General features: G+C 35.0%; 1 protein-coding gene across 1 annotated transcript in view; it reads right to left on the minus strand.

The window, feature by feature from the left end:
* LOC150097461 (coiled-coil domain-containing protein 43-like) overlaps positions 1–12338 on the minus strand; it is a 63355-nt gene that overhangs the window by 34110 nt on the left and 16907 nt on the right. The window contains exon 2 of the mRNA XM_090407238.1: positions 8290–8386. Within this exon, the coding sequence (XP_090263364.1) occupies positions 8290–8386 (97 nt within the window). The remainder of the gene's footprint in view (positions 1–8289; positions 8387–12338) is intronic.

The following is a 12338-nucleotide window of genomic DNA, read 5'->3' on the forward strand; positions in this document are numbered from 1 at the left end:
TTATTACATACTTCAAGGATATCTTTTTCTCCTGTTTTCATGTCACCTTTATCATCTCTAACTCCTTTTACAGTACTCTTTCCTCCATTCCTAAGTTTCTTCAACAACCTCCAGAATATTTTGCCACCTTCTTGATATTTATTTTCTATATTCTTGCCAAAGTCCTCCCATGACTTTTGTTTAGCTAGTTTTACACACTGTTTAGCTTTCTTACATTTGTCTCTGTATTCTGTAAGAGTAAAAGCTGACTTATTTGCCAGGAACTTTTGATATGCTTTCTTCTTTTCCTTCACTGCATCTTTAACTTCCTGTGTCCACCAGGGAGTTCTGATTTTTTTATCCTTGCACACAACCTCACCACATGCCTCTCTGGCAGAATCAATCAATGTTTTCTTCAGAGTTTGACACTGAATCTCCAAGGTTTGATTCCTGTTCTCAAACTCTTTCATTTTCTTTTCAATAATCTTTGTGTATTTTAGTCTACAGTTCACATCTGAGAGCTGCTCAACTTTTATTCGCTTTAAAACTTTCTTACATGTTATTCTTTTCAATATGAAATTCAATTTTATCCTGCTCAAGACTAAATAGTGATCACTTCCAATTTCAAATCCTCTGTACATTCTGGTGTCCTGCACCAGGGAGAAAACATCACTATCAATAATAACATAGTCAATGAGACTTTTCTTATTCCTAGCCTCTTCTCTCCATGTGAATTTGTGCACATTTTTATGTTGGAACATGGTGTTAGTAATAACCAGTCCATGTCCTGAGCAGAAATCCAACAGATATTTGCCATTATTATTAACTTTGCTCTTTTCTCCAAATTTTCCCAAAATATTTTTGTATGTCTCACAATCATTTCCTACCCTGCTATTTAGATCCCGAAGAAGGACCAACTTTTCCTTTTTCATTGTGTCAGTTGCTTTTTCTAAAGCCTCAAAAAATTCCTCCACTTCTACCTTAGTAGAACCTTCTGTGGGACCATAGGCACAAATAAGTCTCATTGTCCAGTTCCCCATTCTCATATTTGTCCACATTACTCTACTTGAGACTGACTGCCATTCAAGAAGATTAGCGTCGTATTTTGTGTTGAATATTATGGCTACTCCTTCTTTTTCTTGATTGTCATTGCCTGAATATAACATTTTGTATTTATTGCTCAGAAAGATCTCACCAGTTTTGGTCTTTTTTGTTTCAGTCTCCCCTATTATGTCGATCTGGTACTTATCTAATTCCTCAGCTAGCTCCATTTCTTTGCCATTCAGGCTTCTTACGTTGATAGTACCGATCTTTAACTCTGGTGATGTTGAGTTGGGGTTTGTTTTCAGATTTGTTCCAGTAGCTGACTTTTCGCTGTTCACCCTGGTTCCCTGGCAAAAACAACGGGGGCCTTGTTTAACCGGGCGACGCCCCAGCGGCATGAAATTTTGTCATGTTGTACCATCATTTTTTTATTTTGGTTTAACCAATAAGAATATAATTTGGTCAGCTAAATCCCAAATTGCCAGCCCATCCTCGTTCGTTCAGTATCAGAGTAGATACCCAACAGGGTGCACCACGAGAAGGTGAGGATTGGACATTAGGTCAGAAGCCCTGGTCGGTTCTCCGCATTCCTTTAAAGGCTATGTGGAGGTCTCCTCTCAGTTATACAGCTTTGACCCTTAAGCACTCCTCGTGCCTAAGTAGCTGAAATATTTTACTTGTTCCTCAGGTTCTCCATTGACAACACAGTTGACATTTTGAATGATTCTGCCTATTTTCATTGTCTTTATCTTTTTATTGCTGACCTTCATACCATATCTATAACAACAGTTATTCAATTTAGTCAGGGAATCTTGCAGACTTGTAGCAGATTTATTTAGAAGTATAACATCATCTGCATAAAGCAGACATTAACATCTCCAATTTTGATATCAGGTTTAATACCACTTTCCTTCATAATGTGATCCATATAGATAATGAATAACAGAGGGGATAATGTTCATCCTCGTCTGTCACCAGATTTAACATTAAACCACCTTCCTGTACTTCCTTGAATTCTAACTGCTCACTTACAACTCAAATAAAAACTAAGTATTGCTTGATATAATGCTCCATTGACACCATATAACTGTAGCATATTGAATAGCTTCTCCCTTGGCACCTTGTCATATGCCTTTTCCAGATTAACAAAACTTAAATACAAATCTTTGTTATATTCCTATGATTTTTCAACTATTTGTCGTAAAGTGAAGATCTGGTCCCGACAGCCTCTATTTGGATTGAATCCAGCTTGTTCTTCACCAAGCTTTTCTTCCACAATTCTCCTCAATCATTTCTCAAGTATGCTTGCATAAATCTTACCAGGCACACTCAGTAGGGAAATACCCTTGTAATTCTCATTCAGTTTTTATTTCCCTTTTTATATATGGGTACTATGAGAGCTCTACTCCAATCATCGGGAATTCGTCCCTCTGTCAAGGACTTCTGAACTATGCAGTGCAGCCACTGTAAGACTTTTATACCACTATACTTCAGCATTTCTGGTTGAATATCATCTACTCCTGCTGCCTTGCTGCATTAGTTATGACTTGTCTGCATCCTGAGTAGAAATCTGACCAGTACTTATCCTACTATTACCCATTCCTATATCTCAAACTTTTCTTCAAACATGTTTTTTACATGTTACAGAATTCACTCTTCTCTATCTCTCTCTGTCTCTTTTTTTTTTTTTTTTAAATGTCAACTGTTCTTTGATTTAAAAAATTCCTCTTAGTTCTTCCCTAGTGTTGGACCTATAGTACAATTAAGCAGCAAATCAATTTCACTGTCCACAGTAATAAGACTGTAATTCTCAATCAATACTACAAAACCCTTGTAGTAACTTAAATGTTACTATCATATTCCATATTTAATACTAATTAGCCAACTTCTGCAACATTCCCCCCACAAAAAAAAACCCAGTCTGTCCTCAATTGAAGGCATTCCATAGACCAATCCCCATCTTGGTTACTCATATCTAGATCCTCCTGCCTTTTTCTCCCAAAAAAGCTGTGTGACCAGATTCATGCACAATTAAGATATGGTCATGTTATGACCATATCTTAATTGCATAATAACAAGCATATGATAATTTCATCTCTCTTGTTAGTGTACTCAATGACTGAGTGATCCTAGGCTACTTTTGCAATGTGTTCCCTAGGCTTCAACTTCCTATCCACCAACACCTCCAAATCTGTAGCTTCATCAATTCCATGTCCTGTTAATAATATAAAGCTTATAATCTTTTCATCCCAAAATATATCTAATAAATATATATAACTTTACACACTTTTCCACATTCAAACTGGCATCCATTATCTTTAATACCCACCATCAGCCTATAAATCATTCTGCAACTGTCAACTTTAAAGTTTATGTTACTCAATTTTGCATTAGCAGCAAACAACTCAATATTCTCTTCAAATCATTTCCTACATCACTTGATAGCAGTGGTCGAGGCAAAGAGTCTGTGGCACACTACTAGTCAAGCTTGCCTTTCTCCTAGATTCCAATCCTTCTCATACTACTATTCTTTGGTATCTGTCCACCAACTACCTCATATCCATTTCACCAGCATCTTATCAATCCCAATTTGTATAACAGTAACACAGTTCCACATGGTATCCTGACAAAGACCTTTGCAAAATCCAACAGTATCGTTGTGTAGCCATTCCCTTTATCCAACTCAAATGTCACTATTACAAAAAAGTGAATAAGTTACTATGACAAGACCTACCATTCACAGTCATGCCGTCTACAACAGAGCAAAATATTCTTATCCACCCATTCCTGAATTTTGTTGATGACCAACTTCTCCAATACTATTGCAACCACTCCCTATAGTTGTAGGCTAATGGATATATAATTTGCTACCTCTGTCTTGGAGCTTCCTTTATGCAAGGGAACTACTTTGCTTTCCTTCTGTAACCTTAGGAGTTTACCAGAGCTGAGATTTTAGTCAAACAGCCTAATCAGAGGCAATGCCAATTCCTTTATACATTATCATAGCATGCAAGCTATATCAATTTGCTAAACCCATGGCTGTATTTGCATTGAGATTCTGCAGTATGCAAAGTACTTCCAAGTCATCAAGTGCTATTCCTAGATCTGTTGCTGTAATATTTTCACTTAGATGACAGAACCTTTGCAAAGTAGTCACTACTCAGTAACTACTCCTATCACCTCCCTAAAATTAACATTCATTAAAGTTATACTTCTATAGTCATTCTTCCTTTTACTCATCACACAGAATTTGCTTTAGCCTGCTCAGTTAATTTCCTCTTATAATCTATTTTGTCTTCTTTACCATGCTGGTCACCCTTCTTGCCTACACCTTGTACTGCTCGCAAGCTTGATCACTTTTCTCTTTATAATACCATCCAAAACATTTTTTTTGCGGCTCCAGGGATATATAAGACCGCTTCTTTCAGACAACCCTTGACCAATTCCCATGCACTGCTAATATCTTCCCTTACAAATTTTTATACCATGGCACTACTTTAAGCTGTCTCTTAAGTGTTTAATAATAATCTTCCCTGCAGTTCCATACATAGGTACACCTTATTAACTGAAAATTTCATGCTTTGGAATCCTTCCAAGTTAAGACTACATGAATACATGATAAACAGATTCTCTAATGCTATCCTAGATTCAACACTCTCAAACCCAGAGTCCCTTTCATTACACTGTTTCAAGTAATTATTCTTAGTATGCAAATAAATTCCATTTCCTTACTGCTATACAATATTTTTTTCTAATCTATATTCCTGCAGTTGATGTCCCCCATAAACATTACCCAGTTTGCATTTATTATTCAAACACTTAGAGACATCAACTTCCTTTTTACCCCCACCCTCCCCCCAACCTACAGCAACCAACTATTGTTTTTCACACACTAAACTGCCTCAAATGCACTATCTTCCACATCTTTTTTTTGGTGATGGCCTACTTTTTTGGTTGAAATTTCATCCAGCAAAATGTATAAACTAGTCACAGGATTAACCATCCTATCACAACATTAATTATATTTATATGAAGTTACTTAGCTGTAACAGGTCACCTAAGTGTAATCTGTTAAGATGGAAGATGATTTTTAAAATATCTTATTTGAATAGAATTGAAACAATGACTATGCCTTATCACCACTGACTGCTTTCTTCAATTCAGTGTTGTTATCTGCAAATTTTTGACATTTTTAATTCCTTGATCAATAATATCATTAATAAACAGTGAGAACAGCAGACTGCCAGTGATTCCTGCTGGACATCCAATAGCTAAATGAATACACATGAAATATGATTATCAACACCATCCTTTTTTACTTATCCCTCAAATTCACTGGTGTGTTTAATCCCTACTTAGAAAAATAATAAATGAAATTGTCAGACTGCCTTCACTTTTGATCATCCTTTATGGAATGGGATAACACACACTCTTTTCACATCAATTAGAACTTTATGTAATAGAGATGTATTACTAAAGCTGACCACTTTATATCCTTAATTTGTATAATGTGATAGAAATGTTCCATCCACTTCCTAAACATTATCAAGATTTGTAAAACAATTTTTTTTTTTTCCTAAATTCATTTTTAGTTATCAGAAATAGCATTTAGTTCACTATAGTTGTGAAACATTAATTTTTTTATAACTAATATCTGTTTTTGGGTGGATGTAGATGCAAAGTTTCGATTTAATTTTCTCACTTGGTTCATCAATAATGTTCCCTATGCTACCTTGACCATTAATGATGTGATAATCAAAACTATTTTTACATGATAATGATACAGTTGACTATCTGAGTACAGTGAAGACAACGAATGTAGTTGCATTTTTGTTTATGTCTTTCTGCTTATGCTGAATGCCAGAGAATCCATAGTTCATGTTCCCCATAATAATTACTCGGTTTGCATTTATTGTTCAAGTAGTGGTTGATATCAACTTCCCTTGTACACCATCCCTACACATATACTGGCAAGAGTGCCAGAGAACACAATACACACCACAGAGTGAAATAATGGCAAAATAAATTATTTTCTATACTGTAAGCTTAAATATGCAACAATTAAATCAACAGTTCACTCATGTTTCAAACAACTTTTTTTTTCCTCTTTTTTTTTTGCATGATGACTAATTTTAGCCTATCCACAATCTATGGCAATAATAATAATGTACTAAAATCGCTTAATAAAGCTTCCATGAGTGAGATTTACATAAAAAATAAAGCTCACAAACACCGCATGTGTAACAAGCCAAATGTGACTAGATTATATCTGTGAAAATATTTTTTTGTTTTTAATAAAAAATAAATAAATAAAAAGTATATTATCATCAAAACAAAAAAAAAAAGTCGATCTGTTTCCATCTACCTTTCTAAAAATCATTCCTACATTACCTCTAAGAAACTACACAAATCATGTGCAGAAGAACATGGGATTTACTAATACTAGCCACAAAATCCTTTGGAATGACACCAAATTACTACATGGATGTTCCCATAAGTATGAGCACCTCTTAAAAGAAAGTTCCAAAGTACAAGTAGTTCCTGACTTTTGAGTTAATTCATTTCTAGTATGAGCTTGTAAAGCCGAAATTTATTTCCCATAGACTTAATGTTAAAAACAGGGATATGTTCTCAACAATGAAATTTAACCAGAGTAATATTAATTTAAATAATGGTCAACAAAATGATATTTTATGCTTAAACAATGTTTTATTTATCCAAAGAAATGAAGCCATACCCTTTAAAATCAAGCAAATTATACTAATAAAGAATTTATTTATATCATACAAATGTTAAAGAACGTTTATGCTTCATCATTATCAAATGCACATTCATTGATGGTTCATTTTCACTGCTTCTTTTTATTTACACTTGCCATAGTATTAATTCATTCTGGCTTAATGTAATTAATTAAACAGATAAATGTGACATTAGAAAAGAGTGAAAATGAAGACCAACCCACTCTTTGTATACCAGAATGGTAACTGCTGTTTGTTATGCAAGTTAGTGAATTGCTCTTGTCTGCCTGAATGCATGCCAAGTATTGAATAGATATGTGCGTACTTTGAAATGCCATATTTATGAATGTTTAGCATTTATTTATTACAATTAATGTTCATATTTTCAATTTTTTGTTGATCGGAAAAAAAAAAAAAAAAAAAAAACTTGTAAACCAGGAAGAACTGCCCATACTTCTGCATTGCCAATATCTCAACCTTAACGATACTCTCCATGCCAAATCTAGGCAATTACTGATAAGAACTATATTGTTTATTTACGCAAAATTTTCCTAATAGTACTGGTTTTTACCTTACTGTCTTGTGACTGCTTATAAGGAGAAATTCCATTCTTTCTATACCTTTGCTGCTGTTTAATTTTCAATTGTATTACACTGATGATGATTCGACAATACATGAATTGAAATTTTTGTAGTTTATCTTAATTAAATAATTTTTTTCAACTGTGTCTATGTGTTGCTTTAGTAGTAGAATAATTCTATAAATGCTTGAACCTAACTTATTCATTGCAAATCTATATCTGGTGAAGAGCAAGTTAATTCAGGTATATCTAAGGCTACACTGCATAATTTTTGAATTCTGGTGTGACCATTATAACTAAGTTTTTTAATTGCTGTATTTAAGTATTTCAAATTTATTTAACCTCTAGAAATAAAATACACTGAACTCATTCCTTCTGAATATTATCCATCCTTTTATAGTTGGTTACATTAAAATCCAGCTAGACATATTGACTCTTTCCCATTAAATAAATAAGCAAACGAAAGTAATGTCTGAAATGTCTAAAATATTATTCTATTATATCAAATATGAAAAACAAGCATATCCATTTCTGTATGCTAGCATAAAAACTTGAATGTATTATTAGGATATTATTAGGTTAATATCATTAATTATACTAGATAAGGAATTATATTATTGTTTTAATCCTTTACTTTACTGCCCTATCTCCACTGGTAAAGCTTCTACTGATCTAGCTTCCACCAATTTCTACCTCAATAAAGGTCAAAATCAGTCGATAGTGATTCTTCCCATAATGCATAGTAATATACATGTCTGTATACAAGTAGCTCAGTTACAAAAGATATTTCACTTTCAAACATTGTTTGTTCATACTTGGGTAAAGAATTAACATGAGAATATAATTTCTTATCTGGTATAATTTACTTGGTAACCAAGCAAGAAACATTCTACAATCAATTATATTATATAACACTGCATATCTCTACATTGATAATCCGAATAATACCTGATTCTGTAGTACCATTCACAACTTCTGAACTGGAAGAATGTGACAAAGACCACTTAGCAAATATTTCATTACATAATTCGCCAATACCATTTTCCTGTAATGCATAGAAGAATAATTTGAAATATAAAATTAACAATTATAATGCTAACTAATAAAATAACATTATTAACAAAAACATAACCAGAACATTTTAATAAGAATTTTCATATAGTTTCTTATTACATGGATATACTCTTCACAAATTCATGGCAATTAATTTTTGTCAACTAAAAACTAATATTAGAAATTTGTTAATGAATAATAAACTAGCGGTTCCATAAATAAAACCCATCAAAATTATTTGATTTCACACAGAACTGCAAATCCATAACAAAGTTTGAAGAATGATGGAACATTAACCTTTCAACTGTGTTCAATTCTTGGCATAAATAAAATTAGTAAATAACACATTCTGTAAAAAAAAAGCAAATTTTAAAAAATTTATAAATCAAGCAATGCAGTATCTACACAAAAACAGAATTCTTGGTCATATGGTGCTTATATAAATTAACTGTTTGTAAAAAAGTTAAAAACTTCATGTAATTTGTATGGGTCTGATATGATCTGCTGAGTGTATACAGCTCAGCTAGATTAGGAAAAACTTTATTCCTCTCTCATGTGAAGTGCTGGTGTCCCCCCCCCCTCCCAAATGACAAACAAGTTGCATTTTTCACACATCAAACATAGGCCACAGTAAGTAAGAATGTGTCAAATGACTGACCTATACAGAGCCTAGCAAGAAGAACACTTCTCTCTTCTGTTTCTACATTGACTAGACTGTCAATGCTTAATTTCAGGCAATTTGTTTGTCAGTGCTTCCTCCTAGTCCGCGTGGTTAGCCTAGTGGCTATGCACTTCGCAGCCATATGCCTGGGGAAGGAGTGTCCTAGGTTTGATTCCCGTCGACGACATGAGGAGCTCAAGGATCTTCCTCAGCCATAGCCAAGTTAGTCGGTATTGGGCGTGGACAGCAGGGTTTTTCTCCCCAGTTTATCTGGGATTTTTCATCCCGCAAGCAGACAAATCGGCCCCGTGAACACACATGGATTACAGTCATGAATATCACCCTTAGGGGATGCAGCAGAGGAGTGGCGAACCAGCTGCATTAATATGCCAGTAACCCCTCATTAGGAGGGAGCTCAACCCATCCTAGGACAGACGAGAGGGATAGGATAGGGCTTCCTCCTATGATAACTGCAACTGGATAAATACCTTTGATCTTATAAAATATCTGTAGTCTCTATATGGGACTCTCAAACAGCATGTCAAAAATGTACGAGTGATCTAGCAGTGGCATCTGCAGTTTCATTTTCAGAAATTCCAATGTGGCTGGGAACCCAGCACAACAGAACATCAAAATTATGGATCTTCATTTTGGATAACAGTCATAAAACTTCAAAGTACTGGATGTGTATTATATACAGGAAATGAAACAGCCTATACAAATTTTTTTATACCATTTTTTGTATAAAAAATTTTAAATATACCATTAAAAATTTTTTTTATACCATTTTCTTTTTGGCATTTTTCTTTTATGCTATTCAGCTTGCACTTGTGCAAGCTGAATGGCATGCAACTCTGCAGTATAATTATTGCAATCAAGTAGGATTTGGTGGGATATAGTAATGTGAGGAGCAGCACAACCAACAGAGGTCTCAGATCTTGAGTCACTAGTGTAGAATGAAAAAAAAAATCGGAGTGTACTGCACTGTATGCATTAACCACCATACAAGCCTTCCATGATTACATAGATTTGAAGCATATATTTCTGATGTATTTGCCAGCCTATTGGCCGAGTGGTTAGCATAGCTGCTCTCCAGCCAAAATGCTGCAGATTCGAATCCCACCGTAGGCATGGATGTTTGTAATTGTCTGCAAAAATACTAGTGGTGATGGGCAGTTGATGGCATTGGTGTAGATGATGATGGCAGTTGTAGTTGGTGGATTGAGTAGTGGAGATAGAGTTGTAAAGTAGGTGCCCTCAATGAGTCTTTGGACTCCCTGGAGGTGTGATGTAATAATAATAATGATATTATTATTCTATCTGTGTAGCCATTTGGGTGGTTAAATAACTGCATGTAGAGAGTTGGTTTAGCATGAGACTACCTCAGCTGGAACAGTAATAGGTTGCCTGGATGGCAAACCTGCAATGGAGGAATAATGTTATGTTTGGTGCAGGTAATGTTATCAATATTAATTTAATAGTTTGTATAATCTCTTTGGCATGCATACTAAAGGGATTAATGGCAGTTTACACCCACACTTGATAGAAACGGGTCTGGCAGACAGCCAAAAATAGTCAATTCATGCTGAAGGGGAGAAAGAAATAGAGGATGTACGAATTGGTCACCAACATGTGAAATAATGTGCTCTATACATAAATTTTTCCAACTGTTATACAAGCAAAATAGTTACCACTTTAAAAACTACAGTGTTCATAAAAGAAAAGTTAATTTTCCGATGTGTAATAATAAACAACTCATCCCACAGGACAGATTGATTACCTTATTATCGGAATGGATTCTCCTTCTTCTGACAAGTGCAGAAGTGTCGAAGGATCTCGCATCTGTGGGCATACAGTAATGTGTAATAATAATGTGTAAAGCATGCTTTCCCTTGAAGAACTATAAACCTGGGACCCAAAATCAAGCTTTTGCCATGCAAGTGCACAATAAAAGCAGAGCAAGGAACATCAATTAGCACCCCATTTTGCAGAGGATAAAGTGTAAAGGATATTTAAAGTTTTTCTGCACTTGTCAGTAAACTGACAAATGTAAGGAATGCAAGCTTTCTGATAAAGATGGGTCCCAAGAACTTGGCCTACTATGAGAAGAAGTTCATGGTAGGCAATGTAGGCTATAAATTAACTTTGATAGCAAAGAGTAAAAAATCATCTCTGTGTGTGTGTGTCAATGAAAAGTGAAAATTATCAGTGAAGATTGTCATACTTTAGACACCGTTGGGAAACATCCTCTTCTTGATGACATAGCCGAGGTAACATACTTCCCATTCAGACTTGGAATGGGAAGTATGTTACCTTTATATTCAGACTTCCCATTCAGGCTGGACAAAGATTTTAATGAAAACAGGAAGGTTCCCTTAGACCAAGATTAAAGATGTCTTTTAATATGCCATATCTCCCATCATAAGCTGTTTCTTATTGCTCTTGTTTCAAGAAAATGAGTCCGATACATTTCTAAATGGACCACATGATCAATGTTCATCATTGTCTATGAAAGCCACATTGTGAGTTTGAAAGAAGTCTGTTGTTTTCCAAGTCCCAGAGAAGCATTGCATTTACATTTTTTTATAATACAGGGTGTTCGGGATAAATTTGACATATTTATAATTAATTATATTTTTCCGTAAGTTACATGTATTAACACACACTTCTCTTCATTTAAAAGTTTGGACCCTTCTTCATTCACATACAAGATGTCAGAAAGGATGGATAGCTGGAACCCACCTGAATCATGGAAGAGAATAACTTGTATCATGATGATTCGTGCCCGCCATCAAAATAAGGATATTACGACTGCTGCCCAATGCTCCCTGAATACAGTAAAAACAATCAGGCATGAACTAGAGACTTGCAATGGTGACTACGAGGATGTAGCAAGAAGAAAGATCCCTAGCAGACGATCTGATTGCGTTCGTACAGCAGAATTCCTCGCAAATCTGCAGGAACAGGTGTTGAAGAACCCTGGCATTGGAATGCGGGCTTTGTTCGTGGAGTTGCTAACTGTAGTCAAGCCCTGGATAACAAGGGTAGGCCGTATGTATGGCAGCAGGATTCGGCCCCTTGCCACACCTCTGGGAAAAGTCAAAAATGGTTGTCTGAAAATTTCTACGACTTCACCAGTCCAAATGTTTGGCCTCCAAACTCCCCAGACCTTAACCCCATGGATTATTTTGTATGGGGCGCAGTTGAAAAAGACACCAATCGCACTTCCAGTAATACAAAAGCCCAGTTAATGGATAAAATTAAAACAGTTTTTGCGGCCCTT

This window comes from Typopeltis vanoorti, chromosome 17, assembly GCF_054136105.1.
Source record: "Typopeltis vanoorti isolate ZY-2024b chromosome 17, IOZ_Tvanoo_1.0, whole genome shotgun sequence".
Lineage (NCBI taxonomy): Eukaryota > Metazoa > Arthropoda > Arachnida > Uropygi > Thelyphonidae > Typopeltis > Typopeltis vanoorti.